At 30.7% G+C, this 18,178-nt stretch overlaps 1 protein-coding gene across 3 annotated transcripts; it reads right to left on the bottom strand.

Annotated features, from left to right (window-relative positions):
• Positions 1–173: 173 nt before the first annotated feature.
• Positions 174–17,348, bottom strand: LOC141447578 (uncharacterized). 3 transcript variants are annotated; one of them, XM_074115270.1, is made up of 12 exons: positions 17,261–17,348; positions 16,167–16,271; positions 13,770–14,026; positions 13,055–13,267; positions 12,739–12,954; positions 12,119–12,359; positions 11,254–11,645; positions 10,867–11,048; positions 10,219–10,384; positions 9,983–10,133; positions 9,071–9,293; positions 174–4,600 (listed from the first exon to the last, which is right to left on the bottom strand). In XM_074115270.1, exons 2-12 carry the CDS (start codon positions 16,255–16,257, stop codon positions 4,525–4,527), a joined length of 2,208 nt encoding a protein of 735 aa, XP_073971371.1. In that variant the 5' UTR covers positions 16,258–16,271; positions 17,261–17,348; the 3' UTR covers positions 174–4,524. The 3 variants fall into 3 exon arrangements, with proteins under 3 accessions (XP_073971371.1, XP_073971373.1, XP_073971372.1); XM_074115272.1 differs by having other exon boundaries at positions 10,225–10,384; positions 17,261–17,347; XM_074115271.1 differs by lacking the exon at positions 17,261–17,348 and adding an exon at positions 16,527–17,009.
• Between the last annotated feature and the right edge of the window lie 830 nt (positions 17,349–18,178).

Genomic DNA, 18,178 nt, shown 5'->3' with positions numbered 1-18,178 from the left:
TTGACGGAAAGTTTGTCAAACTAAATTAACTCGATTAAGTAAAGTGTAGGAAAATCGCCTATTTTTTTTAAATTATTATTATTGAACTATTAATTTATTCTGTTCTGTTAATAAAATAAATTGGGATGAAGGATGGATTAAAACAAAAATACAAATAAACCCAACATAATAAATAAAAAGTAAAAAGAAATTAGATATTATGTAATTCTTAGATCCATAATCATACATCAAATTATCATTTGTTTGTTTTACATATATTATAATAATAGTGATTATAATTTTTTCAAGGAAAAAAAAACTTCTCGCCAACTAATAATCTGAAGAATTACTTTTTTAAATTTTTCTTTTTAAATAAAGTAGAAATAACTTAATGATAAGGAAATAAAAATATCAACTAGAAAATAATAATAATCGTAAAAAAAAGTTTGTTTGTAAAACTACATTGTAAAAATATTCAGGATGACTAGACGCAAACAACAAAAATTAAGGGAAAACTAAAAGGAGTAAAGAACAATTTTCAATATGTACACTTAAAAACTTAAGTAAATATGTTAATAACACAAGAAAGAAAACATAGGTTAGGATTTATCAATTATAAAAATCTACTAGGCACAGGCTCTCTAATTATTTTTCTCTCCTTTTTATCTGTTTCTTCATATTATCTTCTTCTTTTTTTTGAATAAATATTCTTTCAAAAATGTTTAAATTTGAGACAAAAATGTCTCAATTAAAATTTTAAAAAATAGATTTCAACCTACGATTAAGATAGGAAATTGATAAATTTCGTTTAGAATACACTGAAGAAGAACCCATTCTTCCCTAAGAACCCAGAGTTCGTACTATTAAAAAAAGATCAAATAATATCTGATATGAACACGCACATGACTTTATTTTTCTTAACACGCAATTTTTATTTTTCAAACTTCGAATGTTTACTAAAACAATCAATTGATTTCAATACTGGGTTCCTCAACACTTAGCAATAACGTTAAGCTTTTATCTGTACTGATCGTGTATGGATAGCTAAAACGAAATTAACCAACAGATATACTCTACCGGTTAAACGATTTCACTGAAACCCAAAATTTTTACATTCTAGTTAATTCTCACTAATTTTACCCAACCTAGGACTACGATCTGTACGATTACCAACTGCATAGTATGGATAATAATAAAATTTGACTCAAACATTCCAAGTTAGAAGAAAATCTGTGAGTAAGAACCTTGAGTTTCTAGTAAAAGAGCAAGTCAAGTGAGAGTTTACAGGTGATGTTTTTGCTCTAAGTGCCAGAGGTCACGAATGACATACTGGCCATGGCGCAAAATCACTCAGAATTTAAGAAAAACCGTTTCTGGCTCCTCTACTACAGTTAGCTGCTGATCGGATCTACTCGTTAAACTCGTATTTCCTAAATTAGGATAGCAAGCATCTCATACTAATAATCCAACTCTTCGCGACTCCAGCAAGTTTACGGGAAAAACAGAAACAAAAATCGAGAGAAGAGCTATTTCCTGCTCAAAATCAGGAAATAATTTATGATATTGCAGGCAAATTAGAATGCTGAGATTGGACTTAAAAAGTCTTTTTGTAAGAGTTGGAAAAGTCGAGATAAGATCCACTTTTTAGGCTGTCTCGCGTGTTCAGAGGCATCTAATAAAAAATATCAGTTACCTTTGTAATGCTTTACGAGTGATTCATAACATTGATCCCAACTTTTGAGATAATTCTAAATGGCATCCCGAAAAATCCCTGCGGAAATCACTGGGACTCTCTTACTCCAGATACCAGAAGCTACCTAAAAATTGAGAAGTAATAATTTTTTTTCTCCCGTTTTCGGTCAAATAAAAACCATTATTTAAGACTTAATGTAGTGAATTCGATACCCATTCTCTTAATAATATTAACATTAATACAGTTCGAATTCTTGAAAATAAGTTAACTATATTATAAACAAGCAGTAAACAATTGTTTACAAACACATGAAAAAAAATACAGAATTTTTTAATAACAGCATTATAAATGAAAGTATTATATTTGCAACTCGACAAAATTTAAGTACGGGGAAGAAAGCTGTATAGATCATTTAAAAAATCAAACTTTTCTTCACTTCCGGACCAAGTTACTATTAATTATAATAAACATCTGGAGGCACCACATAAGTTTTATTGATTTTATTATAATTTATGATTGGAAAGGGAGATTATAAATAAGCCTTAGGCACTATGTACAGACTCTCTAATAGCGAAGATTTTTTAGCTCAAATACACATTGTAGAAAATCAAATAAATAACCAGGAAGAGAAGTTGAATGAAATGGATTTAGGGATGAAATCATATTTTTAAAAATTATAAAATACATACTTTAACGAATCATAATTCTATTATTTATCGAGATTGGATTTTTTAAATTATTTATTTATTAATTAATTTTTTAGAGTGAAACAAAATCAACCACCACTTTTTAATCGCAATATTTCATTAAAAGATGTCGCTGCCTAATGGTAAAATTTAAAATCTGGTGGGCATACAATCATAGACACTCTCCTCAGATTCCCCCAAAACTCACGAAAAATAATTTTCAAAGAAAAAATCAAAGTCTCAAAGTAAAAGATACACGATATGGGCTATTTGAGTAGGGCAAACTGAGTTATAAGTTAAAATGTACAAAATTACAATATCGATAATTGTTGTCAGAGAAGGTTATATGAGTGTACACCAGATTTTTATTGTCCCCCCAACTGTGTTCGATTTGGACACAATCGAATCACCATTATTTCTGTAAATCACGAAAATAATTGAATTATAACAAACAAATCTGAATTGAGTAATTTAAAACAAAAACAAAAATTGGAGTTTTAACTTTTATAAACAATTAGTTATTTAACTTTTAATAACTCAGTAAGTTATTGCATCTTGACATTAATAATAAAGAAGGATATTAAACTATTATTATAAAACATAAAATGGCATGAATGTATTATCACAGTGGCACAAAGCTGAATTAATTAGTTTTTTATTACTTCTTTTTTCCCTAAAATCGAAGTGCCCATTTTCCTTGTTAATTTCAATTATCCTTATACATATATAATATCTTTTTATATTTGTACTTAACCAGAAAGACTTTATTGAATTATATTAGGTAAAAAGAAACAGAAATAGATAAAAATGCAATTATAAATCTGTAAATAGTTGAAAATGTAATTAATAAAAGCAAAAGTCAAATACTAGAATGACGTCATTGATTTTTGTTTGCTTTTTTTTTAAACAGCTGTTGTGAAACAACTGAAATATTATTACTAATCATATCCAACAATATATAAGTAATTTGGGCTAAACATTTTTAAAATAATTGTAAATAGTAATAATGGTATAATTTAAAAATTAAGTGATGTTTACAATTTTTATTATGGCTCAAATTGTTTTTAACTTAAAAATGAGTGGATGATAGCCCTATCACCAAAGAAACAAGTGTTGAATGTTGATGATTAGGAGGGGGGGAAAAAATTCTTATTTGTGAACCAAAACGTTGACATCACTGACAACAAACGTTGAAAGAACAAAGAAAATGTGACTAAAAAACGAGCCATCAATAAAATGAAGTCTACATAAAATAATAGTTCATAAATTTAAGATTTCTTTTCTTTTTTCCTCCCATAACAACTTCCGAAACCAGAAGATTAAGATGAAGTCAAAATGTAGTTTTTATTATACAATTCAAGTATGCTTTTATTTTTAATGAGGGGCATAAAAGTACACGAAAAACAATGATGGGTAAGCGCTTAATAATAAAAAATTAAGAGAAAAGGTTTTTTTTTTTAGATGTTGCACTTAAAATTTGTAAATGTTACAATTTACAATTCGATTGCAAATAGACCCTCAGTTATACAATCCATATTTTGTTTTTAAATAAAAAAAAAAGAAGAGTAATGTTTACAGAATGAGTAATTTAAAAATACATACGTAAAATAAATTTAAATAAAACAACATTCAATGCAAAATACACTAGTGTTCTGTTCAAAATGCTATTCAATTGATTCACATGATTGGTTCGATTAGTGATCAGATCGATTGTTTTGTAACTAAGACTAGATTTTTTTTACTATTACAAGTTTTTAAGTAAAGACAATTTATTTTCAATCAAATTATATCCAATAAATTCTGATTTATCCATATATATTTTGAAGAAAAAATATTTTAAGAATTTCAAGTTATTACACTAAATTATTTACGAAAGTAATAGTATTTTAAAAGAGAATTATAGCACAAAACTGCGTAAATGCTTCTTCATTTCTTAACGTTGTATTCTATCATTAATATTCTCAAAGGCCAAAACAATGTTTGTAAAATAGTTCAATAAAAAATATATTTAAAAAAAAATCAATGTGATAGTAGGTTTCATTTACTGTTATATTCATATTTTTAAGTGACAAATTTTCTTGAATTTTTATTAAATACTTAGTTAAATCCTTCCCTTACTTAGGTTTTAGCTATTGTGGGTTAAGTACCTCTCTTCTAAAAAAGCCCTTAATACAAAATTACATGAGAAATATAGGTGATGACTCTGCTCCCACCGGAACCAGTTTTAAAATCTACTTTCGATCTGTAAATAAAATATTAAATTTGAACCAACTTTGACTTTGAGTTATTATGATCCAAATTTGTTTAAACAATTTTTTTTTTTTTTTTTGAACTCAGTAGTTTTTAAAACAAATATTTCTTTTGAAAAATAGAAATTAAACATGTGCCCAAATATGTAATACTTTCTCTTCTAAATAGACGCATGAGATAGTACGATATGTAGAATATTATATTTCTGTTTTGGCCTAAGAGTAGTATTTAAATTTGTGTTATAGAAGTAAAGTAATCGCCTATTTTTTCAGGCGGGGCTTAACGTCCAACTACCAATTAGGTGTCGTGGACGGAGGCGTCTAGCAAACATACTTTACTATTTCTCATTTTTAAACATTAAATAAAATCCAAGGCCTATGACCGGGAATCGAACCCAGTACCACAATACATTTTAGCTTCGCAGGTCTCGCCTCTAACCGCTCGGCTACCGTGGCGCCTTTGTGTTATAGAAAATCATTGCTTTAAAATCTCTATCAAATATCATTATATAGGAATCAAACGATGGTATCTTTGTCCTTACATGTTTCACAATTGTTTTGTCTTTTACAGACCATATTTAGGCTTTCTGCCTTAACTTTACTCACATGCACACAATTTTATTTAATTAATTAAAAATAACATTATAAATAATTATGCCACAATTATTAGTATCATCAATTTATATTGTATAGAGATAATATTATAATTCTCATCATTCTTTTTTTGGCTATGAAATTAGAAAATTCCATTTTTTTTTTTTTTTATCGTACACAGTCTTCATTATCAAACAAGTTTTTCTGTTTATTAATTTTCTTTTTCTTAAGTAAAATTAAAATAATTGAATGAAGTCATTTCAATAAAAATTCAAATAGACTAGGTATAAGTTGGCAGATAATTAAAAACAAAAAGTACTAATTCATTATTGTTGAATATTAGTTTAAATAAAATTCATTGTATTTATTTTTATTTTTTGGAGGACTTATTAAACTTAATTTTACGAGACTCATTCAGTTCGTTGATTATGATTCGCCTTCGTTTTGGTCTTCCTTTTCAGCATTTTCAGAGAATTAACATGGGAATTACATCAATTTATAATAACATGTTCCCTTGACCATATCTCTTAATATATAGTGTTTCCATGGAAACGTGTGTTGTTTTAAACAACAAATTGTTAAGTAATGTATTGCAATGTTTTGAAATTAATACATACGTACATATATTAATTGATATCATTCCACGTTTAACCTCTTGTAGATAGTCGGGTTGGAAGGCTGAAATTTTGATGAATAATCAACGAACTAAATGAGACCATTAAAACAATATTTTATTAAAACCCCAAAAATTTATATAAATTTAGCCTTTAAACAATTAAAAATTACACATAACTTTTAAGTACTTTTAATTTTCAGTTGAATTTTTAAGTTGTAGTGTAAAATTTTATTCATTTATTGCCAAGAAGTTTTTATTGACACTGCGAATTAATCGCGAAATTTTTGTTTAGACGTAGATATAATTTGTTTTTATTCGTTATAGCACGCATGTTTATTCTACTTCTGACTGGTTTCGGGACATTCACCCATTGTCGAAATTTCGCCACTTAACCTGACAAGCAATTTGCTGAAACTCACTGGATAACTAAAACCATTGTATATTTTAGGTTATTAATCTTGGGATGTTTCGACTGGGAGAGATTACAATCAAGGCATTTAAAAATGTGAGATTTTGCTGATAATCTGGAGGTTTCAAATTGGAGTAAACTAGCTTTTAAGGAGCTGGAGCTTGGCTGCAAGAACTGGACAAAGGAATTCTATTGCACTTGAAGGCAAGTTTCCAGCTTTGAGATCCGTATGAGACAAACAAAGTCCAAAACCGGTCAGAAATAAAAATAAATAATATAATTTTAAAAAAACATGCGTGCTACAATGGATAAAATCAAAAAACTCCATTTTCAATAGGATACAAATCACGAAATTGGTTACATTAAATTTGGAGTTAGTACCAGAGGTGTCAAACGCCTAAAGACTCAATCGACGACATTAAAAGGTTTACAACATTAAGTACACTGAAACAATGCTAGAAGGATTCTTCAGTAGAATGCAGATCCGTGAAATGTTTCGACATCATCGTGGGGGCCATTATATAATCTGGCTTTTAAAAGATCTTACTCGATTTGCATTATACATTTAGATCTATAAGTTAGGCCAAGCTGCTAACTGGGTGCCGCTATTTTAATCTTGGGTTAAAAGGTCTTGAGACGCTTCGAATGGAAAATACTAACAACGCATTATGAGAAAAGGATTTGCAGAAACTGGTTTTAAGGAGCTGAAGCTAGGTTGCAAGGCCTGGGTGTATGGAGGACAATGGTCTTTGAAGGCAGAACACGGTTTTCCAGGCTTAAGACCCTAGGCAACATCGTACGCTACAGATAATTGGAAAAGAGAGTTTTATATATTGTATATATATAGAATAGGAACATTTTGGGTCAGTCAGGCTGCCGGAACATCAGACACGTTGAGCTTCAAATTAGCTAGGTAATGAAAGAGAAGAACTGAAAATAACCTTATAGACTGGATTTAGAAAAGGTAATTAACTGGCCGTTCGCAGAAAAGAATCTAACATTTTTTCGGACGATTTTATTTTTCAGAATTGTTGAAATGATGACAATGAAACAATGACCGCGTTTTGACACCTCAGTTTCTCATATGTCGGGAGAATATGTTCAAGGAATAATGGAGAGGGGAAAAAAAAGGAAGTATTTGAGAAAATAAGGGAAGAACCCTTAAAGATAAAAAAAATCATTGCAATTTTTAATGAAGTATTTTTTCGATTTCTTTTTTTCGTTCACTAAGAATTTGATTGGGATTGTTTTCGAAGATTAGAGAAGAATCAGTCAAACTCGTAAATTAAAGACTAGAAAAACATTTCGTAGTTTTTCGTTACAAATAAATTAATTCAAAGCTTTCAAGTAATTAAATTGTTTTATGCAGAAAAATTGCAGCTAAATCACTATGTGTTTCCCATTTACAATGTCTCTATGTTTATTGGTATTCAAGCTCTTGAAATATTCTTGAAGCAATAACCCTAAACTTTTATAAAGTTTAAATCAGACATTATTTAAAAAGTAATATAGAAGAGGGGCTACCCTATTGGACTGTTGGCCATCAGGGAGGGCATTTAAGGTCTACTACAACTATTAATATTATAAAATTGGCGTAGCATTTCAAAAAGGGATTCCCACCTACCGAATCCCTTAAAAAATACATTTAGCTGGAATAGATACAAATAAGAGCAATAGAATTTTGAGTTTCCCTTTAGTGAAGGAAGTTTAAAAATGAAAAAAAAAAACAATTGCTTCAGTCAACTTCTGTATTCTGGATCATCAATAAAATTTAGGATTTTTTGCCAAAGAAACTTCTCCCAAGCAGTGATTTTTGCATTCCGGTTTTAAACTCAATTCCCAATATTAATAAACAGGAGCGCGATACTTTCACTGAATCAATACGATGTGGGAGATTAGGCGGCAATCGTGGGAGTCATATTGAAATTTGTCATAATCGTCTTTAGACAATAAAAACAGAGAATAGGAGAAAGTAAAATTTTTGTAAACTAAATAATTTTTCTAATCATTCATTAATTCGTAAAAGGATTAAAAACCAAAATTTACAAAACGAAAGCCAAAGTTCTGGCAGATGACCGTATTTTTACAAAATGCTATAAAACACTTTCTGAGGGACCTCCGAAAGAAAAGAATTAATTGAAAATATTTATTATATAATTCATATTTATTTTGTTTAAAAAAGATCGCGCATATTTTTCAATCAAGAATAAGTAATAACATTTAAAAAAAAAATAATAATATAAAAACGAGAAATAAAAATAAAGAAACCTTCAAATCTAAAAAAAAATCTAAAGAGAAAAAAGAACTAATAAATAAATAAATAATACCCGCAAAAGAATTAACTCTAAGTTTATTTAAGAACCTTCAAATAAGCACTAACGCAAAGAAAAAACAAACAAATTAAGTCAAATTGTTCTTCCCTTGAAAATAAAAGGAACAGTTTAGGGAAAGAAAAAAATGGACGGGTAAAGAAAGAAAGTGAATTCCTACTTTGTTTATTGTCTTGGTTAGTTATTCTTATTTATAAAGAGGATACCAAATTGATTTTCTCCAATTTAAAGATATGGACAATACTTTTTCTTTCGTTAATTATAGAACTATTATTCAAGTGAATCCATGAGATTTCTCTCGAAGTGTTATGCATTCGTGAGATAAGAATCAACTATTTACCTTTTAAAAGATTTAAAAAAGATTTATATTTTTTACTATGATTATGAAAAAAGAAAAAGCCATGTTCACAAAATAAATAAATTAATACAACTTAAAAAAAAAAAATAAGTAGAAAAAAGTTAAGTATATAAATTATTATCAATTATTTTTTTAAGTTTTTACCAATACCTGTACCTTTTTATGGAATCATTTCCGAGATCCACAACGATTACATGGTTATCACCAGTTGTACATAATCCACTTGGTCTTTTAAGTCTAGCCGAATGTGAATCAATGGTTGACAATAATCGTCCAGTTTGCAAAGAGAATACTTGCACCATGTTACGCCCTTTCTCCGAACGAGATCCTAAGATGCGACCTACAGAATCTGCGGTGAGTCCACCGTAACGTCCTTTGCCTGGAAATAATTCAATTAAAAAACAAAACAAAAAAAAAGTATTTATTAAGGTCTTATCACAATTTATCTAAGTAAAATTCATTTAATCATGAGTTTTTAAGAAAACTATACTTGATAACGAACTGATAATGTTTCAAAATAACGTCAGTGCTCGTTTCAAAACCCTCAAAAATCAGTATTCTCCGAGAAAAGTCACAAAACTCAAAGTAACAGGCCTAACATTCGATATGGACATGCACAAAACAAAACTCAATGGCTGGTGCCATGGAAAAGTCTTTAAAAATTTGGTTCCTTCAGCTGATGGGACTAAAATTGTTCTAAAAAGTGGGAATTCTGGATATGATATTTTGTATTTCTAAACGTTATACCATATTTAAAGAATCGTGTATTAGAACGCCATCTCGGAGAAGATTTCCACTTCTCGTCTTTCTAAGAGCCCCTTAATTTTTTCCTGGAACTTTTTTAAAAAGAGAATAGATCTTGATTTATGTAGCGAAATACAAAATTTAAAGAAAATCATTTTCAAATAAATAAATAACATTAAAACTGAAAAACGGCATTTCAGGACAACCCAATTTCATTAAATTTGTGATTTTTCTTATATATTTAATTCCTAATTAATTATACAAACAGATTTGTACAATTGGTAATAAAGCTTGATCAAAATTTTAATCTTTGCAACAACTGACCTTTTCCTTCGGGATAAATTTCCTGTAGAAAATCGCCTTTAGCTGAAAATACTTGTATCCTAGAATCAGCCACAATAATTTCACCATCTGGTCCTACAGCAACGGCTGATATTAAATTGAAACAACCAGCTTGACATCCTTTAGAGCCAACCTAAGTAAGTTAATGAAATTTTAGAAAGTACTTATAAAATGAAATATTAAAGAAAAATTATAAATAAGTCAATAACAAAACGTACTCTAACCTGAAACAGGAATTTGCCATCCATATCAAAAGCGAAAACACAACAAGGTCCATTATCTGCTACCAGGATATGTCCATAAGTAGGATCGACAGCAATATCGATTGGTTCTTGAAAGCCGGTATGACTAAAACTGCTAATCATTTCCCCTTCGGTTGTTAACCTTAAAAAGGAACAATCAATCTTGTAACCGGTTTCAATAGATGATCAGACTGTAGGCTGATATGTGAGGAAGGTCTTTTTAATTTTATTTTTAAATAAGGCGCTTCAACATCTGAGGTGGCTGGCGCCTGTAACTTATTTTTCAGTGAACTGCCGGCCTCTGGGTGAAGTTCTCTCTTTACAGACAACACTGTCCTTCACCATTCAGTAAGAAATATTCACTATTATTATTTCTTTTTAGACAATGTTTATTCACTTAAACTCAATGTGGGCGATTATGTATTACTAGATTATTGAGGGGAGCTTGCAGATGAATTTGAACTCATAAATTTTGACTGAAAAAAAAAAATATCTCCAAGGTGGGCAGTATGACCAAACAAATGAGAACCTCTGCCCTGAATGATGACCAAATGAACCAAAAGACTATCCTAATCATCCAGCCCTCGAGAATGGTTAAGCTATAATGAATTTTGTCATTTTTACCTTGTAACCGTAGCTGTTCTCCAATTAACCGTGGCCAACCAAGGTTCTCCATCACCATGGTAACAAGCTATACCAGTGCAAGATCTACCGCGTAAACAGTCATGCTCGATATGTCTGATGAGATCAAGACTTTGTGAAGCTAATACCTTTACTCGACAATTGCCAGTATCTGCGATGTATACCTGTGTTTAAAAATATTTGTCCTTATTTTAATTATTTGTAATTTTTAAATTTGTATAGAGCCAGAATCTAGAACCATTAATAACATTAATTGTGCTTACAGTTATCTGCATTTTTTTAATTTTTTATACTACCCTAGTATACTAGCAGAGAATTTTGGAGAATTAGTTGTTTCATTAAGTAATAACCAAAATAAAAAATACGTACCTCACCAGAAGCCGGTAAATACGAAACAGCAACCGGTTGTAGAAACTGATCCTTCCCTTGACCTCTACTACCAACACAGATCACTGGATCATTGTGCACGGTAGCTCGGACAGTAAGACCTGGACCGACACGTCTATCTAACACAGTAACACTGACTCGATGTTCACCTTCGGATGTTGGTCGAAATTTTATCAAATAGGTACCATCTCCAACGTCGGTAATTGTGACGTCCGTTAATTCACCATTATTATCGGCCGTATGCGAACAATGTTGGTTGTTGGACAAGTGAGTTACTGTCGCGCTTACCGGATCTCCACCGACAGTACGCCGAGCGCCTTCATAATCGTAGGTTGTTAAAACAACTATACATTCCAAGTTTATTATACATTCACCTGAAAATGGAACCAAGAATAATGTCAATATCATTCTTAAAATATAAATGAAAATAGTTTTACAAAAAAATACAGTAAGCTCGTTGAGAATGAATGAGAACTTTCCAATCATGAGATTGGGCAAATTTGGAAATCGTTTTAAGTAAATTTAAATACTAAAAGAGCTTTTAAAGTATTTTGTTGATGGCATTTGAAAATTTCTTTTTAATTTTCTCAATGGGACGGCAGCAATATAAAGCAAGTGATCTTGCGCGCAGGATTAGGCAATAAATTATAAAAAAACCTAATAATATACGTAATTACATTTAGGAATTGCAAATGCAGATTTTTCACGAACAAACATACATATAATAGTATACACTGCCGCAATAACAAATTTTTAAAAACCACTTGCTTCATATTCAGCGTTCCTCAAAAAGTGCATTTCCTATTTCTAGTAGAAGAAAGCTAAAGTAAAAAAGAAATATAAATACCCAATAATTCCAAAGTAGACAATCTGACAAGAGTAGTACTCGTTCTGACGGAAACAACACCAGACAATACTTCATTCAACTTCTGTTGGTAACCTTCGGCTATATTGCAAGCTATGAAACAGTTTTCTTTTGGTTCGCACAAACTGCTCACTGCTTCTAACTTTTCTGAGAGTGCAGTGATCCTCTGTGAAATGTTACGTACTTCAACCTGATATTGCAGTCCATCACACTCTTCGGTCACCTAAAAAAAAACACGACATAAAATTTTCATCAATAACTTTTGCTATATATATGTATATATATATAGCAAAAGTTATATATATATATATATAAAAGAAATCCTAGATACAGATATACATTTTTATTGGTTGAATCGTCGAATTATGAGGAGAAAGATACCTATGTCCAGAAAGACTTTTTTCAAAAACGTTCATTCATGCTCTCCGTTTTAGGCTCCTCTTCGGAAGCAGCGTAGAGGATTAAAGCATTAATTGCCATCCCCTAGCGATTTCTGATAACATTAGGTACAATCAGGATTTTTTTTTTGGTCCAGCAACCGGCGTGTTTAATGAACATGTACTCAAAAACTGATCTTAAAAAAAAAAAATCTCTATCTTTACCTTATCTTTTTCAGCTCTCACAGTATCCAACTGTGCTTGTAATAAAGATAATTTGGTTTGTTTTAAATCTAGCAATTGTTGTGTAACTAGTCTTTTCGCAGACGTTACTAAGGATTCAGCCTCCGAAAATATTGCTCCCACTTTATCTATACAACCTTGCGTTGTTGTTTCTAAACGGCTTACTTCTTCACGCACTGCATCTTCAGCTTCGGATAACTATTACGAGAAAAAAAAAACAATGTTATAGTTTATAATTACTTCAATTTTAAATATATCCTTTTTTTATTTGTGAGTGTTAATATTACAAAATACTTACTTTTGATATGCATTCGTTCGCTTTATAAAGCAATATTTCTGACATTCTCTTGATGGCTATACTAAATGGAATCACAGTGTGTTCGCAAGATGTACTGGTGCTAGAACTACCCTCGCCAGTTGTGCCAACTAATATCGACGTACTGCTACTATGTGATCCAATAGTACATTGTGCACAAAATACTGTATCACAAGTTTCACAAAATAATAGTTCCTATAAAAACCACAATTTAAATAATATTAAATAGTATGTAAGCTCAATATTTCTAGAGAAAGTTTAAATCTATTATTTTGTTTAAAGATATGTTAAAGGTGGAAAGTTACCGAGAAAAATTGTAACGAACAGGTTGAAATTTGGAAATTAATATTGAATTTTCATGATTTAAATACTCAAATGATTAATTCATTGTGATTATTACTTATTTAAAGAGGGTAAACATCTTTTCATTGGCACTCAGAGTTTATCAGTACACATGCAGCATCAGGATAGTTTTCTCTCGTTAAGGCAACAAATTTTGTTGCATGCCCTAGTGGCAATTAAGTAAAAATTTTTAAGATAGGTGGAACCCCCCCACACACACACAACCAATATGTAAAAATTACATTTCCGGCCCTGGCTGTTCTCAATTCGGACACTTCCTGTGAAAACTGTTAATGGAAAATCTCCTCGAATGCAAATCTCCATGGTTACCAGTAAATAATTACAACATGCATACCTGATTGAAATGTACAGAACATTTTGGCACAACGTCCCTCCTTTGGCTGGCCATAAGATCTAACAACTGATTGACAAGAAATGATGGCGGTAGAGCGGCCACACCTCCTCTGGGAACGGTGATCTGTTCGCGACATATTGGACATCTGAAGGTTGGCGATGCAGCTGCGTGGGAGGCGATCCTGAGAAGGCAATGAAGGCAAACCGTGTGCGAACATGGCAACAGTTTTGGAGTATGCTCGCTACCATCGTACATACCTGGATAAATTAAAAAATAAAGAATACAGGAAGCGTTTCAACTATCTAATTAAAAAGAATTTATTTACTAGAATGAAAAATTAACTAATTTTCAAAAATAATTAATCATAGAATTATACATTGTTTCTCCTCTTTATTGCCTTAAAAAAATTAATAGATTCACATATTTAAAGTGATGAAAAAAATCTCATTCAACTAAGAATAAAAACAAAATAATAATAAAAATAAATAAATAAATAATAATATAATAATAATAATAATAATAACAGAAATACTAAATTAATAAAAATAGAAGTTTTATCTGTTCATAAAATGGAGCAAAATCAAGCAATTACTGTCAATGGTTCTGTTTACAATTATATTTTTTTAGATAAGGCCAAAATAAAAAATTGATAACAACTTATTCTTAAACCTTTCAAATAATGTGTATGCAATAAAATTAAATTACACCAATATGCAATTGAAGTTAAAGAAGTTGTTTCTTTTTTGGTTAATTCAAAAACAAGAAATCGCCAAAATGCAGAAAATTTCCCTCCTAATAAACGGGATTGTTGCTATAAAAATGTAAAACTATTAAGTCTACTGGATCTATTTTTTCTGAGACTTTGATAACAGGTAGAGTAATTTTAATGGCTTGCGGTGTATATTTTGCTGATTTACATGAAAGCAATCTGCAGAGACTGCTCTAAACCTGCAGGAAATCATAAATATAATACTGAACTTTTGTAGAAGTTTTGCTACAGAAGCAATGAAGTTAAGATTCCAGAAGATCTAGTTTTTAGATCTTTTCATTCCAGAGAAAGAGTTTTCAAAGATATACTTCCTTGGCACGCTTGATCAGTGTAGGTATGACGAACAATCTTGAGTGTAATAATTGCGATGAGGAGATTGGAAATCGGATCAGATGTCCTATTGATTTTTGGCAATTGTGAAGACCGAAAAGTTGATTAAATGGTCTATGAAACATTCATTTTATTGGCACATTTCCAAAGGATTTTAAGGGCAAAATCCAGTCGGGAGTACTTCACACGAGAAATGGAATTCTGTTCTGAGAGCTGTAGTACTTGCGATAGCAAGCTACAACATTTTTAAAAAAGAAACGCGTGCATCAGAGTACACTACTTTTATATCGACTGATTTAAAAAGACTGCATGTATGAAACTTTAAAGAAAATCGATAATGAGCAATAAACATGAAGAACGTTTAACCTGGAATCGCAAGATCAAGTATGTAAAACTCGTACAGAGATTCACACTTCGGCTTAACAAGAGATGGCTACAGAACATCCAGGTAAGGCACCCATTTATTGAGAGTTACTAAAATGACGGGAAAAAGGGGCTAGAAATATTTGTAGCCACACGACCTGTAGATGTTGAAAATTAAGATCCTGGATGGCTAATTCCTTTGTTAATATCCATAGAAATGAGTGGATTAGCTACCCATTTTTTCAGGGATTTCGTTATCCCTGAAGTAAAGTAAGACTAGTTACTTAACACGAAAAAAACTTTTACTGACACCTCCTATCAAACTTTCCTATAGTCTGAACTGGTGATTAAGGATGTACTATTAAGTTTCATCGAACCTAGGTAAACTGTTGCTCATCACCAACTTTGCTAACTAATAATTATACTTTTCTAACTTATAATAAAAATCAATAATTTATTAAGGGAAGGGATTAGCTATGAGGTTAGCATACTGGACTCCCACGCGGAGGTCCCGGGTTCGAATCCAGCAGCTGACCCTTAGATTTTCTCTTCCTAGGAGCTTCTTACAGCTCACTGTCCGGTGATGGACAGTGTTGTCTGTAACGAGAGAACACTGTCCGGAGGCCGGCAGTGCACTGGAAAAAGCTCCGGGCGCTAATGACCTCAGCTGTTGATGCGCCAAAAAAAAAAAAATAATAATAATTTATTAAAGGATAAACATTACGTTCCTCTGAAACTAGACTTATAGGTACTTAATTTAAAAAAACAAAAAACAAAACAATAAATTGCTACGATTGATTATTTAGAAAAGGTAGATAAATAGACTCTCTAATTATAACTAATCAATAATTAATGACTGCAATGTTCAAATAAATATAAAAATTATATAATTCTGGTAATATTAAAATATTTATTTGCGTATAAATCATACTTACATAAACAAGTACCACAAGTGAGAAAACTTTCATTGAAGTCTTCGTAATTTATTGAAACCGTTTCTACAAGTGTTGAGCTCATACTAACCATTTTGATACGTTTTCCTTAAATAAATAAAGAAAAAAATTAGATAATCTATAAGGAAAAAAAAGATCACTGAATTTTCTTTAATATTTGAGTAAACAAAAAACTTTTTGTTTACATATTTGTTATGAATCATTCCCGAATTCACAGAACAAAGGAGAAGACCTACGCGTCGCGCATAACAAATGATTTTAAATTAAAATTAATAGAAGAAATATGAGTGTAATAAGTCATGATTAAAAGAAATAATAATTATATTTATTCAAAATACTTACAAGTATTCTTTGTTAGTTTTGCTTGATAAATTGCAAATTTAAAATTCGATGATTTTAAAACTACTGTCAAATTACTTTAAGAAAAAATAACTAAATGAAAGTAAAACTAAAAAAAAAAACCTTTATGGCTTAAATAAGAAAATAAGTGAATGAAATGCGGTGACATTTAAAAATGCATAACAAAGGAATTAGCTCTTTTTTTTTTTTGCTTTCTTTGTTTCTATTCTGGGCACCAAACACGAATGACGACTATTCTTCCTGGTTGTGTTTCAAACATCATTTTTTTTTTTAATTAAATATTAATAACTGTAAATTCAAACATAACTCGAGACAAAATACACACACTTTCTTCACTGTAAAATGTTAGGGAAAGAAAATAAAGATTGCTACTCTGTGCAACGAAATTGTACTGGTGAATTGGTAATGTTTTTGGGAGACTAATTCACGAACATCTGAGAGATCAGCTGATTTGATCGATCTGGCGTATTGTTTTTGTTTATGGATGGCAAACAACGGCAGTGCGCAAGCGCGGTCATTCACACTCCACCATTCTGCAAACGGTTGATTGGGGTTTTATTAAACGAATGTGTCAATTAAGTACTGTACATACGACTATATCTTATCTCAAAGTTTAGACATTGTCTTTAAACTTCGAACATTTGAGACCTTCTAAATTCATAACAGTTAATAAAACCGCTCATTACTTTGAAATTTAATTTTACAGAGAAGCTTACCAGGTCATTCCCAAGAACTGCACATAAACAGGCTGGTTTTGTCCAAAAGATCATGTTCAGTCCATTGGCGCCGTGTAAACTGAAATAAAATTTGAACTTCCTGCATTTTGAGGGGTGGGGTTACGTTGTCCAAAATTCGACATAAAAATAATTCTAAAATTAGGTAAATCTATTCAGTAAAAATGGCCCTTCTGGCCACCCAATTTTCTTTCCATTTTGTATGCAAATTTAATAATTATTAATATTTAATTATCAGTTCATGCATTCAATGAATTGTTACTTTTGACAAAAGCCAAACCAATCCCTCAGGGCTCAGAAGTGCCTTTCTTCGATTTTTACCGGGTAAATGTTTTAAATAAAAGTATGTACAAATGATAAGTTCAAATTTTAAATAAAAAAAACTGGATGCAGTTTAAGAGAGAATCACAAAAAATCTGAAAAATTCTATTCAATAAAAGGCATTTCTAGAGATTGTAGATTTTAGTCCAAAAGTTCACTCAATTTGTACTTCCAGCAAAGTTTCGTTTAATCACACACTCCACATCCACTTACAACGTACACACTCTCACAGACAAACACAAATACCCATAATCGTTTTTAGATTTAGAGGGAAAACTTGAAATGGAATTTTTGACTTGATCCTTTACTTTCTCCTTTCTATGAAGAAGTTGAAAAAGTTGAACAACCCGTTTAAAAAGGAGGTACTCCTTGGTTTATTAACTCCCGGTTTTGTCTTATAGTGGTTAAATATGCACAGAGATTGATGAAAGATAGAAAGACAACACCTACACAATAGTGAGGAACTACCATTATACTAATATGTCAGACCTACAACACTCTAATTAAAGAAAAACTACTTAAAGTACAGCAAAACTTAATTTTAAAAGAAAATTTGTCAGTTAACTAGTGATCATTGCA

Source organism: Rhodnius prolixus, unplaced genomic scaffold (genome assembly GCF_049639745.1).
Source record: "Rhodnius prolixus isolate KJV_2025 unplaced genomic scaffold, Rpr scaffold_7, whole genome shotgun sequence".
NCBI lineage: Eukaryota > Metazoa > Arthropoda > Insecta > Hemiptera > Reduviidae > Rhodnius > Rhodnius prolixus.
The sequence above is the reverse complement of the archived record's forward strand: the minus strand, read 5'-3'. Positions and strand labels throughout refer to the sequence as shown.